The sequence below is a fragment of the Podarcis bocagei genome (genome assembly GCF_964188305.1).
Source record: "Podarcis bocagei genome assembly, chromosome: 2".
In the NCBI taxonomy this organism is placed as follows: domain Eukaryota; kingdom Metazoa; phylum Chordata; class Lepidosauria; order Squamata; family Lacertidae; genus Podarcis; species Podarcis bocagei.
This window is the reverse complement of record NC_138126.1, coordinates 26484793-26508210: the sequence shown is the minus strand read 5'-3', so window position 1 is coordinate 26508210 and position 23418 is coordinate 26484793. Positions and strand designations below refer to the sequence as shown.

The window sequence follows — 23418 nt, the reverse complement described above, 5'->3', positions numbered from 1 at the left end:
ACTGCGGTCACCAGCACTGCCATACCTGCACCTATCACTTACCCTGCCGCCACTACTACCACCACCACTTGCCCACTCTGCTGCCTCCGCTGCTGGGGAAAAAACAGGGCTGCCATCGGCACCAATTTCGGGTGAGATCTTGGTGATTGGGGACCACTGAGATCCTGCCCAAAATCAGCACTTCTTCCCCCCTGCTGGCAGAGATGGCAAGGTGACCACAGGGGTGCCACCGCCTGAGGCAGTGGCCCCACCCCACCTAATGGCTGTGCTGGCCCTGGATTTCACACTTCCCAAATTTCCAACATGCTTCTCGGATCAAAAAAGTCTCAAACGCTCTTTGAGATCCGTATATTGAATATGACTTTGAAATGCAGATCTTGGTGCAGAGCTGCTTCTTCTTCTTTTGATGCAGATTAATGCAGAAAACATGTCAAAACAGATTTGTGGCTGAGACGAGCAGAAGTGACAGGGAACAGACACAGACTGAATTCTCTAGCCCTAGATTCCAAGTATAGTGGTACCTCAGGTTAAGTACTTAATTTGTTCCGGAGGTCAGTTCTTAACCTGAAACTGTTCTTAACCTGAAGCACCACTTTAGCTAATGGGGTCTCCCGCTGCTGCTGCGCCGCCAGAGCACAATTTCTATTCTCATCCTGAAGCAAAGTTCTTAACCCGAGGTACTATTTCTGGGTTAGCGGAGTCTGTAACCTGAAGGGTATGTAACCCGAGGTACCAGTGTAGTTTTCATACAGCAACAAAAAACAAACAAACCTCTTACCTGCAAACTAGTATTCAGCAAATCGAAGTCACTGTATCTTCTTATAATCTACAAAAGCAACACAGAATTAGTGCCGGTACCACACATTCTAGTACAACTGGGTATCGACAATCCCATTCTATGGGTACAATTGTGGCAGGAGCCAGGATCACAAAGATGCAAAACCTCCAAGGAGAACTAGGGAAATCGCTCTCTGGGCATGCTGCAATCACTCTATAGGAGCAAAGCATTGCTTCCATTCCATGTACACAAGTTTACTGGGGCTTGGGCTGCCCCAGCAGCATGGATTTGTAGTGATCCTTCTTATATCTGGGCTTACATGAAAATAAATTGTCAGCGGAGGAACATAAATAAGGGCCTAAGTTTATTAAGGTTTCAATGTACAGGTGTTTCCCTTTTGAGTATTGCTGGCTTCTGTTTTAGGAAAAACAGATTGCCCTTTCCAGAAATAGTCACATCATGGAATTTGGAATTTCAGGAGGGGCTCCATGCATTAAATGGTAAATCCGATTCTGGGTACAACAGCATTTCGCAAAACCAACATTCATAGTGTGAACAACAGGCTTGTGTCTTCAAGCCCCTTGGAATGCACACATTAAGGAGTCACACCCAACCAGACCTCTCCAGCTTGCGTACTTGGATGTTTAAGGATGCTCACCCAACGGCACATGCTAACAGTATGCAAGCAGACTGAAAGGAAGAAAAGAGTCATACAGTGGTGCCTCGCAAGACGAAAAGAATCCGTTCTGTGATTCTCTTCGTCTAGCGGTTTTTTCGTCTTGCGAAGCAAGCCCATTGACGGATTAGCGGATTAGCGCTATTAGCGGCTTTTAGCAGCTTATCTGCTGATCGGATCAGCTGATAAGCGGCTTGGAAAAAGGGGAGGAGGGGAAAAAACCAGCAGGAACTCGCAAGACATTGTCGTCTTGCAAAGCAATCCCATAGGAAATTCGTTTTGCAAAGCACCTCCAAAACGGAAAACTCTTTCGTCTAGCGAGTTTTCCGTCTTGCGAGGCATTCGTCTTGCGGGGCACCACTGTATAAGCTTTTTCAGCTTGCAAGTGGGAAATCTGGCACTTGCCCATGTCCTTCTAGGCCACACTTTTAGGGTCTCTCCCCTACATTTCTCTCTTCCTTCAGAAGAGATTTGAGTCGTCTCTGGTGCCTTCTATTCTAATAATAAATTATTATTATTATTATTATTATTATTATTATTATTATTATTATTATTAATTTATTTATTTATACCCCGCCCATCTGGCTGGGTTTCTCCAGCCACTCTGGGTGGTTCCCAACAGAACATTAAAAATAGAATCAAACACTAAAAGCTTCCCTAAACAGGGCTGCCTTCACATGTCTTCTAAAAAGTCAGATACTTGTTTTTTTCCTTGACATCTGATGGGAGGGCATTCCACAGGGTGGGCGCCACCACCAAGAAGGCCCTCTGCCTGGTTCCCTGTAACCTCACATCTCGCAGGGAGGGAACTGCTAGAAGGCCCTCAGTGCTGGACCTCAGCTGGCTGAGCGATGGGGGGTGGAGACGCTCCTTCAGGTACTTGCTCTCTGTGCTTGCAGCATCCTTTAGTATTGAGTGAAATGGGGTAGGTGTGGGAAATCAGTATGAGTTTGGCTCCTTTTTACAGTCTCATGAAGATGAAGAAAAAGAAGAAAGCATCACAGCGGTGCACTTTCAGGATCTAAACACTGATGCGTCTAATTTGAACCAACTGGGTGAGAGCAAAGAAGAATCTGCAGGCAGAAAAGAACACACAGGAACAATTCACCAAGCCCACATGCCGCTGGCATAGCTTCTTTCATTAAAAAAAAAAAGTTGTGCGCAGAAACATCTTGTCAGTGCTCAAATGACGAGGGAGCCTTTCGCTGTGTTCCCTGTAAAATCCAGTTAACAAAATGCATTTCCTTATGCCAGAGGTTAACAAGTTACCTGCCAACTGTTTTCCATGGAAATCCCTCTTTGCACACGAATGATGTATTCCTAGGAAGGAGTAGAAAACCCAATTAGAAAGCAGAGATTTGTCCATTTTAAATCTATTCATGCTTTTACGGTAATCTAAATCTGCCCATTTGTTGTAGGACCATGCTGCCCCCCCCCCATGAACAATATCTTGTGACCTTTACGGTTTTTTCAAGGCTATGCAGAGCTCTGCATTTTGCTCTCTTCTCTGTGCTGCCCTTTCACCCCATCTGATTTATTTTGTTTCCCTCCATCGCATACACTTTTATGTTTTGCATTATGCCCCACTCGATGACGGCTGCACTCCTCTCTTGTCAAACAAACACTGAAAACAGCAAAAACAAGAAACCAAGTCATCCAAACTATCTCGGCTACCGTCCTGCAGGAAGGGACCATGTTATTTCCGCCTTCTGTACCAGAACACCCCCACTAACTGGAGCTACGCAAGTATCTCTATGCTAAGAGAATTGCACACATTTATTAACTACTTAAGTGTTTGAAGTTTACTCAGTAAACCAAAAAGCAAGACACATCCTACCCAAGCCACGAGTAGCAAAAGAAAGAGAAGTGCTCTCCAGAGAACTAAAGTACAGTGGTACCTTGGGTTGAGTACTTAATTCCTTCCGGAGGTCTATTCTTAACCTGAAACTATTCTTAACCTGAAGCACCACTTTAGCTAATGGGGCCTCCCGCCAGAGCACGATTTCTGTTCTCATCCTGAAGCAAAGTTCTTAACCCGAGGTAATATTTCTGGGTTAGTGGAGTCTGTAACTTGAAGTGTATGTAACCTGAAGTGTATGTAACCTGAGGTACCACTGTAGAAGCCATTCATTTCTATACGTTATGGCCTCCTCCTTACGTCAGGGAAACCTCAGGTTGCCCATTTCATTTATTTTTCGTTTCAGATTTTAAACACAGATCCCCGAAGCACACTCGAGACTTTAATTGCAAAAAGGTACATCCCTACCCAAAATTGCTCGTCGATGAGTTTTTTAGAGCAAGTTTTAAAGCAGCTTTATCACATGGTTATTCTGGACCCAAAGCCGAGACAGAAGAGGAGGTACAGCTAGAACAAGTGCAGGGCGGGGGTGGGGGAATTTGCGCTCTCTCCTTGCTATGCATTTGCTGCTGCTTTCTCTGCAAGAGAAGGGAGCTGTGGGATTACACACAAACACAAACACAAACACAAACACAAACACAAACACAAACACACCACTTTACAGCAGCTGGTCTTGACCCTGGACTTCTTGCTGGAAGGGGGAGATTTAAACCAAAAGACCACTAACATTAAAAAATATGGGTTTTTTCCATTTCTTTCTGCTGGCTAGTGGCTAGGAGTACAGTGGTACCTCGGGTTAAGTACTTAATTCGTTCCGGAGGTCCGTTCTTAACATGAAACTGTTCTTAACCTGAAGCACCACTTTAGCTAATGGGGCCTCCTGCTGCTGCCGTGCCGCCGGAGCACGATTTCTGTTCTCATCCTGAAACAAAGTTCTTAACCCAAGGTACTATTTCTGGGTTAGTGGAGTCTGTAACCTGAAGCGTATGTAACCTGAAGTGTATGTAACCTGAGGTACCACAGTACTCCGCTAACCCAGAAATAGTACCTCGGGTTAAGAACTTTGCTTTAGGATGAGAACAGAAATCACGAGGAGGCGGCGCAGCAGCAGCAGCGGGAGGCCCCATTAGCTAAAGTGGTGCTTCAGGTTAAGAGCAGTTTCAGGTTAAGAATGGACCTCCGGAACGAAGTAAGTACTTAACCTGAGGTACCACTGTATAGTAATTTTTGGGGGAGTGGGTTGATTAGAAACGTCCACTTCCTGATTACCCTACTTCATTTCAGCAGTCTAATTCAGGAGGGAAAAGTAATTCTTCTCGCTGAGTAAACAGGCAGTCAGAAACCGTTCCTAATCTGCTGAAAATCAGCCAGGGATCTAGCAGTAGATTCCAATCTACTTTCGGCCCACCCCTGCTGTACAACAGGCACACTTATCAGTAAACCAGCATATTTATGAAGCATACTCTTTCACAAGTAGAGGCAAGCTCCCACAAAGGTAGCCTCACGAACTGCATATCCCAGCTCATCCTATTCTTCCCTGCCCCTTCAGTCTTCCAAAGCATTCTAGTCTTCGTGACAGTCACCACGTTCAACCTCCCTGCTGCAAAGCAGCTGATCTGTTGTCTTGCATTCAGAGGTGGAGGAGGAGTCCAAGGCAGGAGCAAGACTGGCATACTGGCTAGCGTGGCATAATGGTTAGAGTGCTGGACTAGGACCTGAGAGGTCGGGGTTCGAATCCCCACTCAGCCAAGAAGCTCACTGAGTGACCCTGGGCCAGCCATCATCTCTTGGCCTAACCTGCTAACAGTCACAGGACTGTTGTGAAGATGAATGGGGATGAGGAGACCCTTGGGAGAAAAAGTAGAATAAATGCAATTAATCAATCAATTACTGTTGTGGCTTGAATTGGGGAGGGTGTTTTCCATGTTGTTTTTGTGTGTGAGAGTGAGTGAGAGAGAAAAATATGAAATATGAATTTTCACCTCTATAGTATAATCATTTTTTTTATATAAAAAGGTAAATTGCTTGGATACCTTTTAGGTAACAAGCAACTAATAAGTTGAAGATTATTATTATTAATAATAATAATCCACACATGAGGAACTGCCAGTTTACATAGACTGGAGGCCTATTATGTAGTCTACTTAGGTAATGGTTTAATCCAGCTCTAGACTGCCTGGGTTAAAATTGCCTTATGCTTTGTTTTCTAATAAATACTGTATTGTGCAAGAGATAATCCACATTCAGTTTCTGATTTCCAGACGCTGAGGAAACACACTTTTATTCAGCTAGCTATCAATAGCTCTCTCGGGGTCACAATCTGCAAAGGTTAAAAACCAGGTTTTTACTGTATCCTACTGGAAGTGAAGTAGTAGCCCGCTGCATTGAAATTAACAACAATGCCTTCAAGCCCTTGCTCACGCTGGCTGTAGGAACCGCTTATGGGAGCTGAAAGCCAACAGCCCCCCAACAAATAGAGTCAGAGCCACCAGAAAGAAAACTAGTTTTGCTTTCTGAAGCACACCATGTACACCAAGCATTGCCATTTACGCTGCTCAACTCTGGAGAAACTGGGGGTGGAGGGAGGGGGAGAAAAAATATAAATTACCGGTACAACGTACAAGAAGATGAAAATGAAAGAGTGTAAAATCCTGAACAGAAATAAACAGACAAGGTAGCCAATCCTGAAGCAGTACAGTGGTACCTCAGGTTAAGTACCTAATTCGTTCCGGAGGTCCGTACTTAACCTGAAACTGTTCTTAACCTGAAGCACCACTTTAGCTAATGGGGCCTCCTGCTGCATCGCTGGAGCACGATTTCTGTTCTTAACCTGAAGCAAAGTTCTTAACCTGAAGCACTATTTCTGGCTTAGTGGAGTGTGTAATGTGAAGCGTATGTAACCCGAGGTACCACTGTACAGTCATACCTCAGGTTAAATGTGCTTCAGGTTGAGTGCTTTCGGGTTGCGCTCAGCAGTGACCCAGAAGTAATAGAACGTGTTACTTCTGGGTTTCGCCGTTTGCGCATGCGCAGATGGTCAAAATGACGTCACGCACATGCGCAGAAGTGGCGAATCGCAACCCGCGCAGACGTGGGTTGCGTTTGCTTCTGGATGCGAACAGGGCTCCGAAACAGATCCCATTCGTATCCAGAGGTACTACTGTATGTCATAAAGAGGTATTCATTTATTTATTTCATTATATATGAATATATAGAGAGAGTGCTTGATTGTAAAAAATAATAAAATAAAATAAACCTCTGTGGTATGACAGTCTCTAAGTAGGTTTTTTTAAAAAAAGGTAAAGGACCCCTGGACAGTTAAGTCCAGCCAAAGGCTCATCTTGCTTCAGGCTGAGAGAGCCGGCATTTGTCCACAGACAGCTTTCCAGGTCATGTGGCCAGCATGACTAAGCTGTTACTGGCACACGGAGCACCATGAAGGAAGCCAGAACGCACGAAAACGCTGTTTACCTTCCCACCACAGCAGTACCTATTTATTTACTTGCACTGGTATGTTTTTGGACTGCTAGGTTGGCAGGAGCAGGGACAGAGCAATGGGAGCTCACCCTGTCGTGGGGATTCGAACCGCCAACCTTCCAATTGGCAAGCCCAAGAGGCTCAGTGGTTTAGACCACAGGGCCACCCGCTCCCTTAAAGTCTCGTAGACACACAGGAGATTCTAGCAGCGGAGCAGCAACCACATATACAGTGGTACCTCTGGTTATGTACTTAATTCATTCTGGAGGTCCATTCTTAACCTGAAACTGTTCTTAACCTGAAGCACCACTTTAGCTCATGGGGCCTCCCGCTGCCGCCGCGCCGCCAGAGCACAATTTCTGTTCTCATCCTGAAGCAAAGTTCTTAACCCGAGGTACTATTTCTGGGTTAGCGGAATCTGTAACCTGAAGCGTATGTAACCTGAAGCGTATGTAACCCGAGGTACCACTGTATGCTCTTCTGCTCAAGGGTACAATTGGAAATTAATCACTGCACTCTCTTGACACGAATTTGAGGTTTACGCATATACCTCCAGTGCTTCACGCTTCAGGGTTGATGGTGGTGCGCAACTTAAGGACTCTAGGCTAGTAGTAAACCTCTCTTTCCCCTCTCCCCTAATTGACACTCATCTCCAAATGAACCCTGACACCAAAGCAGCTTTACTCCTGTGGGGCTTTGACACTGATAATGCTGATGTAATGAGTGTAAAGAAGCAAAGCAAACAAACACGCTCCCTCGGTAGGGAAAAGTATTCACCCACAAAAGCAATGCTTCCCTCAGAACGCCAGCGGAACTTTAATATATGTAACCTGCAAAATCAGGAAATATTAAAGCATCTATTTACCATAATGTGCAGCAGTATAAACAATCATCATCGTTTTGTGAGATAGTATCTGGAGCTCTGTCTTTGCTGCCTTGTTTGATCCCAAGCCAAATGCTCTCACAAAACCCAGGATGTTTTGGAACAGCAGAAATATTGCTTAAGCAACACACACACACACACACACACACACACACCCCGCTTCAATATTTACAAAACTACAAGTACAGTTTCAACACTGCTGCAAGCCCAGAACATGAAACTGCCAAGACAGAAAGCGTTACATTGCCCAATAATGTCTGTGCTTGAAGGCACTACATTTTTAAGTATATAAAGTATGGTGGGAGGAATTCCCTTCCATTCCTCATGCACCCTCCACCATCACCTAGTGAACTCAAAACTCCCCAGTTGTGCACTTTTTATTCTGCCTGACCCCGGTTTCCATTTGGGGAAAACAAAATGCAGGTTTCGATGCTGTTCATTCCTGCCACACTGAAAATTCCTTCTTTAAAAAGCCCTATTTGGACTCATCAGTTTTTCAACTGCTGGTTTAGAATCCACAACTGGGTTGTATCCTAATCTAAAGTGGGTCACACCCACAGATTTTTTTTTTTTTAGCTTGTTAAGGTATTTCATTTTGTTTTTTTTTCAAAGAAGGAGAGTGACAGATGGAAAACAAGAGACTGTGTGTGCAGGAAAAAGGGAGGTGAAGAAAGAAGAGGAAAGGAAGAAACAGAAAGGTTGAAGAATACTGATATGTACTATTACTATAGCAAAATTAGTTTAGCCATAACTTTTTTGAGTAAGATATACCACTGGCATACAAACCTGAGGCTTTTTCTGGTTACAGTACCAATCTGTCAACCTGCCAGTAAAGTTGTGGGATAAATATATTACCAGGAATTCTTATAATTCCAAAAGGCCTCTGGATTCCAAATTCAAATCTAGAATTTGCCTCTACTGGAACAACAGGCTTTTCTAATCCCTGCCACCACCCAAGTAATGAACAGCCCCCAGCTCCCCGCCCCCCAAAAAACCACACAGAAAAATACAAATCATTTGTTATACCACACCACCGGGTTCCACACATGCATATGGAAGATGGGGGGGGGGGGAACCTTTGGAAAGGAAAAAACAGATGGCAGGGAAAGAGTTAAGCATGCTTACTCCTTTCATTAAAGCTACATTTCACACCCTGTTTCCAGGCCAGGAAAGCCACACACACACACACACACACACACACACACACCCCAAAATAAAAAAAATTCCTTCCAGTAGCACCTTAAAGACCAACTAAGTTAGTTCTTGGTATGAGCTTTCGTGTGCATGCACACTTCTTCAGATACACACTTCTTCAGATGCACACGAAAGCTCATACCAAGAACTAACTTAGTTGGTCTTTAAGGTGCTACTGGAAGGAATTTTTTATTTTGACTATGGCAGACCAACACGGCTACCTATCTGTAACACACACACCAAGGCAGCCTAGCTGACAATTAGGAAAAATAAAATACACACAGCAAAATGAAGCAACAAATTCCGAAACAGTGCAAGTCATAAAACAGGTAAGTCAAAATGCTTTCCTACCAAAGGTCTTGATCAGCATTTTAAATTCCAGAAGGGAAACAGGCAAACAGACCCCCTGTTGGACAAAGTCGTCCCAAAGAGCAAGAAGGGACACAACAGAGGAAAGGCCTTGTGATCAGCTGCCACACCTGCAACACCTCAGAAGACAAGGGCGCTCATAACAGGCTCTTTCCTAATAAATAAGGCATGAGAGTGTGTATATGAGACAAAGTCAGGGGTAGGCAACCTAAGGCCTGGGGGCCTTCTTAATCTGACCTGCAGACAGTCAGGGAATCAGTGTCTTTTTACATGAGTAGAATGTGTCCTTTTATTTAAAATGCATCTCTGGGTTATTTGTGGGGCCTGCCTAGTGTTTTTACATGAGTAGAATGTGTGTCTTTATTTAAAATGCATCTTTGGGTTATTTGTGGGGCATAGGAATTTGTTAATTCCCCCCCCCAAAAAAAATACAGTCCAGCCCACCACATGGTCTGAGGGACAGTGGACCGGCCCATGGCTGAATAAGGTTGCTGACCCCTGGACTAAGTGCTCCTTCATAAGTTCAGTGACTAGAACTGACCTGGACAGCCAGTGTGATTGATTTTTATTTTATTTTATTTGTGTACTGCCCTTCATCCAGAGATCACTGGGCCATTTCGCAACATAAAAATACAAAATGAGAACACAAAATACACCATAAAAATAAAAACAAACCAATATTTCCCCTCCCACAGACGCATTTAAAAGGCCACAGAATGTGAATCAACCCAATCAACTTGAGAGTTAAGAAGCAGAACTGGATCCAAGGGCACTCCAAAATCTGCAAATTTCTGGGACTGTTTTGAGAGACGGATAACCCGCCCCAAGGGTAACAGGGCCAATCACCATCAAGTATTCAGCCTTATCTGCACTGAGCCTCTTCCAGCCCACCCAGGTAGCGTGTTGGAAAAGTATGATATTTGGGAACAATTGATTTGGAGTGACTTCCGAACACCCTGAAGCATTGTGACATTTTCTCAGTGTTCTGTCTAGTCAAGAGGGCTAGAGCGGTGGTAAAGGGAAAATGTGATTTGTCGGATAATAATAATAATAATAATAATAATAATAATAATAATAATAATAATAATAATTTATTATTTGTACCCCGCCCATCTAGCTGGGTTTCCCCAGCCACTCTGGGCGGCTTCCACAGAGACCAAAAATACACTAAAATGTCACACATTAAAAACTTCCCTGAACATCTTCAAGTTTCCTTGCTCCAGCTCAAGAGGATGTTACTTTAAAATGTTAATTTATAAAGGAAAATGCTTACATCAAAGGACAGGACCCTACTTCTCACTCCAGATAACAGGAAACCCAATGAAACATTGTGGCAAACTACTAAGTACAGCTATGTATCATATTCTTTCTTAAAAAATACGTCAACACACTTTTTGCCTCCTTGTGCAACTGTTTCGTCTCTGCCTCCTAACACATGAAACAGAAGTTTAAGAATGGCCAAATACAGCTCTGAAATCACTGAGAAAGCCCAGCAGGACGTTTGCTTCACAGTACACATGTGATTAAAAGAACAAACCTCTATTTGAACTTTCCTCAGTGTGCATTAACAAAACGGAAATGCAAAGATAAGGTTCACAAAATTGGTTTTTTCAACTCCCACATATGAAAGACACACTATTTGGCTGGGAAAACTGCTTTTAAATGTTTGTCAATGGGAAGCTAGACCTGACTCTCCCTTTGCCAATTTGAGCCAACCTCCCCAAAGACCCATAGAAACCAAGGCAGAACGTCAAGACGACAAAAACCTTTGGGTTGCTTTTATGCCCTTTAGAATAAAAATAAATGTATCAGATATACAGTGGTACCTCGGGTTAAGTACTTAATTCATTCCGGAGGCCTGTTCTTAACCTGAAACTGTTCTTAATCTGAAGCACCACTTTAACTAATAGGGCCTCCTGCTGCTGCCGCGCCGCCGGAGCACAATTTCTGTTCTCATCCTGAAGCAAAGTTCTTAACCCGAGGTACTATTTCTGGGTTAACGGAGTCCGTAACCTGAAGCGTATATAACCTGAAGCGTATGTAACCCGAGGTACCACTATACTTAATGGCAAGAACTACATAGCATGTGTAAGTTTTAATAAAGTAGTCTTTCTAGAAGACAACCCAATCCACAACCCAGCAAAAGTCAAAACCTATTCTACAACTGAACCGTGACTCATCACCTAAAGTGTGGCCGATGTGAACTATATCCAGTTCATTTCAATGGAACTACATTATCTTAAATCCACATTTTCTGGTTTATAATCTGTGGGCCAAGGAAATGGAGAGGTGGGAAGGAAGGAAGGAAGGAAGGAAGGAAGGAAGGGAGGAAGGGAGGAAGGGAGGAAGGACAGAGACGCAAAATATCTGCATGTCAACCAATGTCCCCACTGAAGTGAAATTACTAAATTCAGATAGTCCAGTTTAGCCTACTAAATGAAGTAACACTAAATATGACTCCAACTATTTTGTTCATGTTAACAAATGAAGATAATGTAACTTGGAAACCTCAAGGAAATACAGAAAATTGTTCAATTTTCTTTAAACCTACTCCTGAACAGTAAGATAAGAGGAATTTCTTCTATCATCATCATGCTAGTTGGAGAGTCAAGGCAACCAAGGGATACAAATTTGATGTGGTTTAATATAAAATCTGGTTTGTCAAGAAAATGCTGTGCAGGATTGTTAAAATATGTGAGCCATGTGACTTAAGACCACAAAAGGACCAGGCCTCACACATTTTCATTCATATACTTGCCCACACATGATATTTGTGCTTGTCATTTAAGGAGAACTCGCGGCCTGAAAAGAAAAACATAGTAGATTCTTTTCCAGTATAAAAATACCTTCCTAGTTTTGAGGCAATTGTTACTTCCCAGTTATTTATGGGACCCTACTACTACAGGCTTGTAAATAGTTAGCAATGTCTTCTTAAAACTGTGTTTGGAGGAGGGATGGGATGATAGTTAGTGCAGGTAAGTTTCTGATTTCCTTACATTGTTCATGTCTTAGTTGTAAACCTAGCTTTGTGTTACATGACCATGAAGGATAGTCAGGTCATAGCAACGAACGATACCAGAAGCTGCTGCAGAGCAGCTTTGGCAGATAAACATTAAACAGGTCCAGGGCTAAAGCAAGTTTATTCCAATATGAGTCCTGCTTAGTCCCAAATCTCTATTCAAGGCCATGGCTACCCTTCTAGTCAACAGTTCTCAGTTCATTTGTTATGGGGTATAAACCATATAACAATTTCTCTCGTTACACACTTAGTAAGTGTTCCATATTTCCATAACTAGAGAACTCTGCTGCAAATATGCTTTATTTATAACCACACAGGCAGAGCAATGGGGAAGCAAATAGGCTCCTAAAGCAGGCAGCACAACTGTTGATCCTGAATTAGATTTCCAAAGAGAGCACTGAACCTCAAAGGTGATTTACCAGTAATCCAATCCACAGTTTTATCTTCTCTCAAAACCCAAACTGAAAACTCTTTTCTCACATTGCACCATGTGTGCACACACACGGAGTGAAGAATAATTGTGTCACCTGCCCTGTAAAAGGGCCCATTCAGAAAAATAATCCATCACCAAACAATCATTCTTGCGTATTATCATGCAATCAGTTTAATGAAGGGCGATCACAAAGCAGCAGCAACCCACAGACATTCAAACAACTTAAAACAAAGTATGTTCCATATAGTAAATCACTCTTGATAATAAGCTGCCTGCTCTTAGCCCCACTGCAAGTGACCAACAGTTGTTTCCTGGAAATAAAACTGTTCAGAGATCATAGTCAGATGAAGGCAAAAAAAACATGCATTTCTATGATTTCTTAGTATGATAAAAATCCATCTATAAGCTACAATTACCACACTGGCTAATCTAAGCATATCACAGCATGATGCACTTCATCTGACTATGCTCTCTGATCAGTTTTATTTCCAGGAAGCAACTTGTCAGTATCTAGGCTGTAATGGATCACAACATAAAGCAGGGTTGGGCTTTTAATGTTGTTTTTGCCCTTTACACTTGATAAACATAGGCATTATACCTGTGAATGCCAGGGGCAAACAAATGGTGACTGCTACTGCCTTCATATCCTGTTGAGACCTTCCCAGAGGCAGTCTGGATGAATGGTTTCTAGTTGGATGGAAGTGTTTTCTTTCAATGCAAAACCCAAGGAGTACCTCACACCAATCTTAATAACCTCAGTACCCCATCATGCACTAACACCACCTTCCAATCTATCCCACCATGGCAATATCTGGCATTTTACATATTTTATTGTGCAGTAGGTATCCTCTTAGTTGATTATTATTAATTACTTATAATTGGCAAGAGTGGTTTAGCTTTATTTTTAACTTTGTCATTATTTTATAACACTACATGCAAAATGGGACTCTTGAATGTTGTCATGTGGTTCTGAACTGCTATAGAACGGCAGTGTGGTTTTTGCTATATGTTCTGTCATGTCTCTCGGTTTACAAACTGCCTTGAGTACAGCAGCGTTCATTAAGGAAGAAATGAAAATTAAAAGAAAAACATTCACACTAACTCTGCACCTGAGCACATTATCTCACACCAATACAGTACTCCATTTTCTGGTCACAGCTGAAATCCACTTTAAAACAAAACACTCTCTTACGTGAAAAACTCTTCCCTCCAATTCACAACAGTGCAATGACACTCTCCATTACTCTGCAGTCAGAAAAAATGCACTCTGCACCTACTCAGGGGCACTGCCAACTATTCACACTTCACACTCTCTGGAGTTGTATTTTTCCGTAACATTTCACCCGACTATTCTTCTATCACAAAAACTCAAATCAGCCAGTGTACATGGCGTGTCCTTGCTTCCCATTTTATCTTCACCAAAAACAACAAAAAACCAGAGAGATAAGTTTGGGACAGTCCTCCTTCAGCCTCATCCAATGATGTTCGTGGCAGAGTTGAGACTCGAACCCAAGTCTCCCCAGTTCTCCTCCAGCCACTGTAACTCCTAAGCTCCACACTGTGTCTCCCAAGTCTGATCAGCACCCAAGGCCTTTTCTTGCTTGTTTTAACCCAGGCACCCCCAAACTCGGCCCTCCAGATGATTTGGGACTACAATTCCCATCATCCCTGACCACTGGTCCTGTTAGCTAGGGATGATGGGAGTTGTAGTCCCAAAACATCTGGAGGGCCAAGTTTGGGGATGCCTGTTTTAACCTATGCACCACTGTACTCAAAAACCTTGGACTTTGTTATTTTAACCCGTGTACTCATCCTATGTGCCTGTTCTATAGTTTCCCCATCTTTTCCATTTCCGTCTGCCGTTGCAACTGCTCCCTCGGTTTTAGGCACAATACAAAGTGAAACAAACGAATAAAAATTACCCCCCCCCCAAAAAAATCAGCAACCCTAGCAATGACAACAGACCCCAAGGTTGACCCTTGGCACTAATAACAGCAGCTGCAGAAGTAGTAGTAGAGTGGCTGGGGGCAACCCAGTCGGGTGGGCGGGGTGCAAATAATAATAATAACGATTTTAATTAAAACTTACTTTCCACCTATCCTCCACTTTCTCCCCCATCTCCCTCCCAAGCCCACGACGTGCAAAATCCTTCCTGGGGAGGAAGGGAGGCGGAGAGAGGCTCTTGCCACCTCGAAGGACCACTTAGCCCCAGGGCATGTTGCAGCCAGCAAACCCCCGCGACCCGCCGAGCCCCCTTTCCCTTAGCTCCAGGCGCCCCCCACCCATCACAGCCGGGCTCTGCAGACGCCCCCCACCCACCCAGAGAACCCGGCCTGTGCGCCGCCCGCGGCGACCCCCTTCTTCCTGCCCCAGCCGCATACCGTGTGCGAATGGAGGCTCTGGCTGGCCTCGATCACGGCTGTCAGCGGCGCCGTGTCGTCCAGCAGCACTTTGCCCGCCGCCGGCTTCTCCATGAAGGCCATGCCAAGCTGAAGGGGGGAGGACGGGGAAGAGAGAGCGGCGCCTCGCCCGCCAAGCCCCGAGGAGGATTTGCTGCCGCCGCTGCTGCTGGTGGTGGTTCCGCCGTCAACACCGGAGCGAGCGCAGCCGGCCAGCGAGGCCTCCTCTGGGTCTTAAAGCCCGAAGGGCTCCCGGCCTCAGCAACTCCGGCCTGGGAAAAAAAAAGAGGCTGGAGCGTTACGAGAAGAGGAGGAGGAAGAGGGAGAAGCGTGGCCAGGAGCCAGCCCCACCCCTTTCCCAGAAACCGCATCGGATCCGGTGCTACGACGCCGGTTGTAGGATTTGCTGCGCTTTAAACAACCCCCAACCACAGTGGAAACGGCCTCCCTCGTTGGAAGGCGCTCCCTCCTCCGAGGCTTTCCCAGTTGGATGGCCGTCTGCCAGGCAGTGGCGGGTTTATGTATAATAATAATAATAATAATAATAATAATAATAATAATAATAATAATAATAATAATAATTTTAAAAAAAACAACTTTTATTTGTATCCCGGCCGAGACCGGGCTCAGGGCGTCTAACATCAAATATAAACATGGATATAAAAATCAAACAATAATTAAATCTCCTCTTAAAAACAAGTCAGGATAAAATTAAAATCAGAATTAGATGGCTTTCCGCAGGGTTTGGGTTGGGAAAGTACCGTAAATGCTCAAGTTAAAGAAGCTATAGCTTAGGGCCCTACTCTCTTGGGGACCCTAAAAAAATATTAAATGGTAAAAAATGTGTTTCTAAAGGAATTTTTGTTACTGCCAAATGCCAATGTGTTTGCATTATTAAGTTTGTTATGAATAAAAAAATCATTTTAAGTTAGAGCTTAATAATTATTTCACTATTAATATACTTCTTAATTGTATTTCACTATTAATATACTTCTTAGTTGTATTTCAGTTCAACAATTACTTTGATAAAATATATATTTTGTTAGGTGCAAATGGCTGTAGATACCTATTAGGTCCATAAATTACCATATAGTATATATTCAACACAAAAAACAGTGACAATTTGTTGTTGACAAAGGACAGCTGGACATATAAAGCTGGACATTACCTTCAATAGCTTTATGGCCTCATCAAACCTAAATCCGGCACTGCTGCCAGGGATGCTTTCATTGCATAGGGAGGTGTACTAGATGGCCCCTTGGGGTTCCCTTGCAAATCTACAATTCTATGATTCTATTACAAAGACAATATCTGCGGCAGATTAGGGATCAGCCAGTTTATTATGGCCTAAGCTTTGGTGGGTTTCATCAGCTGAAGTACCAGCCTCATTTGGGGGCAACTGGGAAACACTGGCCTGCGAGCACTGCAATTGGAGAACAACCTTTACCAAAGGTGTCATGGGCTTTGAAGACACTCAAACTCAGGACGCAAGGGAGAAACGCGCTAAGAGGAAGGCACACTTGGCAAACCCTCACCATGATCAACTCCCACCCGGAAACCTATGTCGCCACTGTGGAAGGACATGTGGATCCAGAATTGGCCTCCACAGTCACTTACAGACTCACAGTTAAGACCATGTTCATGGAAGACAATCTTACTCGGCTACAAGTGATCGCCAAATAAGAAGATGCCCATGGTTGCAGAGAGGGAAGAACTTGTAAACTGTGGAGTCGAGACAAATGATGATGAAATGTGCATATATATATCTGGGACAACTCAATTAAAGCTTAAGTGGATGCAGGATGAAGCATGATGACCACTCACCACAGCAGTAATGAACGGTAGATGAAATCATCCCAGCACTGCTGGGTAGAGACCAGGGTTCAAATCGCCACTCACTGCCTTTCAGCCTAATCTAGGGGTCAGCAAGCTTTTTCAGCAGGGGGCTGGTCCACTGTCCCTCAGACCTTGTGGGGGGCTGGACTATATTTTTGGGGGGGGGGTGATGAACAAATTACTATGCCCCACAAATAACCCAGAGAGGCATTTTAAATAAAAGGACACATTCTACTCATGTAAAAACACACTGATTCCCGGACCGTCCGTGGGCCGGATTTAGAAGGCGATTGGGCTGGATCCGGCCCCTGGGCCTTGGTTTGCCTACCCATGGCCTAATCTATCTCCAAGGGGATCAAATGAGGAGGTGGAGGGGGGGTAGAAGGAACCATGTACACCACCTTGAGCTGCTTGGAAGAAAAGGTCAGATATAAACACAAAATATAATAATAATAATTAATTCACAAACTATTGTGGGTCAGGAAACCATAGTCTCTGTTCATGCCCAGATGGGTTGAATCAAACTTCTGAATGCTTTTGTTTACATTAAGTTCTCTCTACGTCTAGTGTAGCCAATATGGTGCCCTCTAGGTAGAACCGCAACTCCTCTCTTCCCTGAACCACAACTCCTCTCTTCCCTCAACCATGCTGGTTGAGACAGGAGCTGGAATCCAATAACATGTTGACAACCCCTGCTTACCAGTGCAATTCACTACTATTATGCACCATGGACATGCAGGAGACTTAACAACAAGTGAATTCTATTGATTGCATCAACTATAAGCTAATATATAACAACCTTAGTTTTAAATATTGCTGATTTTAATTTTTTGCACTGCCTGTCCTGGGACTCTTGAGTGAAAAGTCAGCCAATAGTCTCAGAAATAAATAAGTAAGGGGCTTATCACTATCCTAGGAACCATATTAATACACAGTGGGAGGAATGATGTACTGAAACCCGAACCATTTTCCCTCCCTCTGCTTGCCCCCCTTCCTTTCACTGCTGTTGCCAAACCTGTTTTGTGGTATGGAAGGCCCTGGGAGCAGTTAATACGTTGGGCAGTACTCCCAGCCAAAGCTGAAGAGGCTGTGCACTTGGCAGCAGTGAGCTGAAGGAACTCTAGGAAACAGAAACCGTGAGCTAAAACTTGAGAGACAGTGGAAGCGAAAGCAAAACTACAATGCGTTCCACAGCTAAAGTGGCGCTAGCGGTCTGCCAGAATTGAGGCTACAAGCACCATGATTGTTGTTGATGTTGTTTTGTCATTTAGTCGCGTCCGACTCTTTGTGACCCCATGGACCAGAGCACCCCAGGCACTTCTGTCTTCCACTGCCTCCCGCAGTTCGGTCAAACTCATGCTGGTAGCTTCGAGAACAAACGCTTATTTGACGGCCAGTGCACCGTAGCGGTTAGAGCATGGGTAGGCAAACTAAGGCCTGGGGGCTGGATCCGGCCCAATCGCCTGTGGACGGTCCAGGAATCAGAGTGTTTTTACATGAGTAGAATGTGTCCTTTTATTTAAAATGCCTCTCTGGGTTATTTGTGGGGCATAGGAATTCCCCCCCAAAAAAAATATAGTCTGGCCCCCCACAAGGTCTGAGGGACAGTGGACCGGCCCCCTGCTGAAAAAGTTTGATGACCCCTGGGTTAGAGGGTTGGGCTAGGACCTGCAAGACAAGGGTTTAAATCACCACTCAGTCATGAAGCTCATTGGGTGACCTTGAACCGCTCACCGTCTTTCCACCTAACCTAACTCACAGGGTTGTTGTGAGGGTAGCACAGTGGGCAGCCATGTATAATAATAATAATAATAATAATAATAATAATAATAATAATAATAATAATAATAAATTATTATTTGTACCCCGCCCATCTGGCTGGATTTCCCCAGCCACTCTGGGCGGCTTCCAACAAAGATGAAAGATACACTAAAATGTCACATATTAAAAACTTCCCTGAACAGGGCTGCCTTCAGATGTCTTCTGAATGTCAGGTAGATGTTTATCGCTTTGACATCTGATGGGAGTGCGTTCCACAGGGCGGGCGCCACTACCGAGAATGCCCTCTGCCTGGTTCCCTGTAACTTGGCCTCTCGCAATAAGGGAACCACCAGAAGGCCCTCGGCGCTGGACCTCAGTGTCCGGGCAGAACGATGGGGGTGGAGACGCTCCTTCAGGTATACTGGACCGAGGCCGTTTAGGGCTTTAAAGGTCAGCACCAACACTTTGAATTGTGCTCGGAAACGTACTGGGAGCCAATGTAGGTCTTTCAAGACCGGTGTTATATGGTCTCGGCGGCCGCTCCCAGTCACCAGTCTAGCTGCCGCATTCTGGATTAGTTGTAGTTTCCGGGTCACCTTCAAAGGTAGCCCCACGTAGAGCGCATTGCAGTAGTCCAAGCGGGAGATAACCAGAGCATGCACCACTCTGGCCAGACAGTCTGCAGGCAGATAGGGTCTCAGCCTACGTACCAGATGGAGCTGGTAAACAGCTGCCCTGGATACAGATTTGACCTGTGCCTCCATGGACAGCTGTGAGTCCAAAATGACTCCCAGGCTGCGCACCTGGTCCTGGTATACCACCTGAAGCTCCTTGGAGGAAAAGTACAGTAGTGGGATTTAATCACCACCACCCCCAGTGAAATGTTATCCTCCTAACTGTTTCTTGCCCTCATCTAAGCCTTGACAGAACACCTCTAACCCTCACCCGTGATGTAGCTTCCGCCTGGCAAAGGGGCCTGCTGCTTTCTCAAGCCACAAACACAAGTTGCCTTTGCATGAAATGGTCTGCCTCTCCCAAGAACAGTGGTACCTTGGGTTAAATACTTAATTCGTTCTGGAGGTCCGTAATTAACCTGAAACTGTTCTTAACCTGAAGCACCACTTTAGCTAACGGGGCCTCCTGCTGCTGCCTTGCCACCAGAGCACAATTTCTATTCTCATCCTGCAGCAAAGTTCTTAACCTGAAGCACTATTTCTGGGTTAGCATAGTCTGTAACCTGAAGCGTATGTAGCCTGAAGCGTATTTAACCACTGTACTCTCCACAGATCAGGCTGTAGCCCTGGATTGGGGGTAGCTTACATGGTGCCCTCCAGACGATTGTGGACTACAACTCCCATCACGCTGGTTAGGGCTGATGGGCATTGTAATCTAGCAGTATCTGGAAGGCACCACACCTTAGCTACCCATGGCTTAGGCCAGGCTTCCTCAAACTCGGCCCTCCTGATGTTTTAAGACTACAGTGCCCATCATCCCTGACCACTGCTCCTCCTAGCTAGAGATCATGGGAGTTGTAGGCCAAAACCATCAGGAGGGCCCGAGTTTGAGGAAGCCTGGCTTAGGCAGTCAATCCTTCAACTCTGCCATGTGACAAGCACTCAGGAGCATTAAGCATGTGCCTAAGAGGAGTTTCAGACTGTGGAGGTGGCAGGCTGGCATTTTAACAATTTGCATTTTTCTTTTATTAGGTCATGCGGAGTGACGCTTTGCATCTCTTACTGCAGTCAGGCAACGAGGGCAGTTGACACCTCTCAAAAATAGGGCGAGATGCAAACGTTCTACTCCATACATTATTTATTTAAACAAAGTTTATGCAGGAAGGTGTGGGAAGTACCTTTTATTTTATTACTATTTTTGTTTCTCTCTCAATCTCCAGCTAACCAAAGCTGCTCTGAGAGGGTAGCTCCCTACTGAGATGAATCAACAACTTTACAAAGGGTCACCCTCTTTTCAGCTGCGAAAAGTGAAACATGCTTGTGTCAGGCCAGACCACATGGTCTTTTCCTTCTCGCTCTTTCATTCACTATTCTTTTTACACACAAAAATGAGAGGGGCTATTCAGAAGTGAACAGGACACAAGGAGCCCCGTGCCACAGTAACTTTGAAGTGTGTGCATAGTAGACATCCACACAGCTTTGATCAAAATCTTTAAAAGATGCTCTGGGGAGTGATCCGTAATGCCATTAAGCATAATTTTAATGTATCCTTGTACTTCACCAACACACCATTGCACAGAACCGATGAAATCTGGCAAACAGAATTCCTCCCTCCGTTACTCCCTAGATAACTGGTCTAAAAAGCAATACCTCTTACTGGTTGAACCACAGTATGTGAAACAAATTTCTCCTCAAGGAGTTGTTGTGTTTTGCAGCCATTTAAAACCTAAGTTGACATACTGACCAAATTAACTAGGAATGCAGATTTTTAAGTCGTGCTGGGCAGCTTATGTTTTAAACCCCCGTCTTTTGCCCCAGGCCACAATCCTACAAACATCACTGAGGAAATGCAAACCATTTAAGGCCACCATTTTAATGAATGCTCGCTCTACAACTTTTAAGCATATAGTGTTTCAAAAAGAGAACAATTGTGTTGAATGGAATTGTTTCAGGGGAAGATAATGTTTTCCACTCAAAACATCTTTTTGTGAAAGTTGCCATCTCAGGACGTAATGTTTTCCACATGCCCTAGCTTTATGACTAAAGCCCAAAGCAACCCACACATCTTAGGAAGAGTACACATTACTTTACGCTTTGGAAATAATGGTAAAGCATTTAATGAACCTGAGTTAATAATGGCCAGCTTAACATTGCCGATTGTCAGTTTTAAAATATCCAAATTCCATTTTGGCATCAGCAAAACTAGTTTGCCGTATTTGATATGGTCAGTCGTCCAGGAAACTAGCACTTCTCTATGTTCATCCTGTTTAGTTAACAACCTGAATTACCCATAAATATTCTGGAAGGAATTGATTTCTACAGGAAGGTGTTAACTTATAAATTCTACCCTCCCTAGAATTAACAAGCATTTAAATTATGAACAGGCAGCTCTGCCTTGACCCCAACTCTTATGGGTCCAGGGATGGGAAGAGATGGTTGTCATTACCAACACAGGGGGAGAAGATCCCACAAATGAAAAGAAGAGGCGAAGACAATAACTCAAGTTGTCTCTCTCACTCACACACAAGTGCTGGTTTTGACCAGAAGGCCATGCAGGAGAAAGATAAGACAGCTCCAGGATATGGAGAACCTAGGAGCATGTAACCAGAGTCATCTTGAACTTAGCAAAGTGGTTTGAAACAAGCGATTTTTTAAAAATAAAAAAATGTAGGCACTGAGCCTGCTCTGTATTGCTAGCCAAACCCTAAAAAAAGGAAACCACTCACTATTGTTTTACACATCAGCTGAAACTTGTTTTGGCAAGCCCACCCTGTCATATGATTTAGAGGTTGTTGTTTTTACAAAAAGGCAGTTTCTTTTAAAAGAAAAAAAATGCTTCAAAGGTTTTACTGATTTTATCTGTTTAATTGGGGGTTTAAGCATTTTTTAATTTTTTAATAGATTTGCATATTTTTTACCAGGGTAACTAAAAGCAACTTATGATACATAAAACAAAACAAAAAAATATCACAAACTGAGATTGGATGTCCTTCGAGCCAGCCAGGCACGACGACGCAACAGGCAAAGTTCAAGCACTCTAGCAAAGGCCCTCAAAACAAGCAAAAGTCTATTATGACAAACTGGAGTGAAGCAAAAAATCAAATGAAACAAAGAAAAAGAAGCAGATTCTAACGATGACCACAATCTTTGGTTTGCTCTCTGCTGGAGCTTTGATATGATTGAAGATCTTTTGACACTCCAACCCTTTCTTAGGTTTGTGCCCTGTATGAATCTTTGATGCGAAGGAAGGTTGTTGCCACTCTGACTGAAGCTTTCCCCACATTCGAAGCAACTATAAGGTTCGTCCCCTGTGAATTTGTTGATGCAAGAGCTTTGAGTGAAGCTCTTGCCGCACTCCCAAGCGCATGGCCAGGATTCACGTTGTGGGGGGCAAGATTTATTGGGGGGGGGGGGACTGAGCTATTTGCAACACGATTGGCCACTTAATTATTTTTTATTTATGTACTTGGTTGGGGGGGGCAGCTTGCCACTTGCCCCCCCCGGCTATGCCCCTTTCCCATCACTTACTATGAACGTCTCCCTCATTCTTTTATCATAGCAATGGCACCCACCAGAGAGGTGCTGGAACTGAGCTCTGGCAAGTTCTTGCTGAGAAAAAGCCCTGGAGAGAACCACAGGGAAACCAACAACAGCCATTTTTCTGTAGGCCAGAGCAATTCCAGTAGTACTTGTTGCCCACAAAGGCACGTGTACTTCTGAAAAACAGATCTTTAAAAAAATAATCATTTAATCAGCTATAGTTAAAAAGAAATCAAACACATGTAACTTGTGCATGTGTGGACAGGCTTGTCTAAAAACAAGCAACAGGCAGCACAAAGAGCTCAGTGAAGGCCCCTGTCAAATATCAACAGGCGGGGAGTTCCAACGTGTAGGTGCCGCCTGTACTAAAATACCCATTTCTTACAAGCGCAGGACAAGTATTAGGTAGCACCTGTCGGAGTGCCAATTCGGTGAATCAAAGTGGTCGAGTGAATATATATGGGGTAAAGGGATCCTGCATTTTGCTTTGAGCATGAAGGGAATAGGTAGCAACAGACCAC

The 23418-nt window shown here is 44.1% G+C and overlaps 1 protein-coding gene across 6 annotated transcripts in view; it reads right to left on the bottom strand.

The window, feature by feature from the left end:
• The window catches only part of PXK (PX domain containing serine/threonine kinase like), a 47231-nt gene extending 31862 nt beyond the window's left edge, over nucleotides 1-15369 (bottom strand). The window contains exons 1-3 of one of the 6 annotated variants that reach the window (XM_081184202.1): nucleotides 15069-15369; nucleotides 2724-2774; nucleotides 779-826 (exon numbers count right to left, since the gene is read on the bottom strand). In XM_081184202.1, the coding sequence (XP_081040328.1) occupies nucleotides 779-826; nucleotides 2724-2774; nucleotides 15069-15170 (201 nt within the window). In that variant the 5' untranslated portion in view covers nucleotides 15171-15369. The remainder of the gene's footprint in view (nucleotides 1-778; nucleotides 827-2723; nucleotides 2775-15068) is intronic. The other 5 variants (XM_081184203.1, XM_081184205.1, XM_081184200.1 and 2 more) reach the window with 5 other exon arrangements.
• Nucleotides 15370-23418: the final 8049 nt, after the last annotated feature.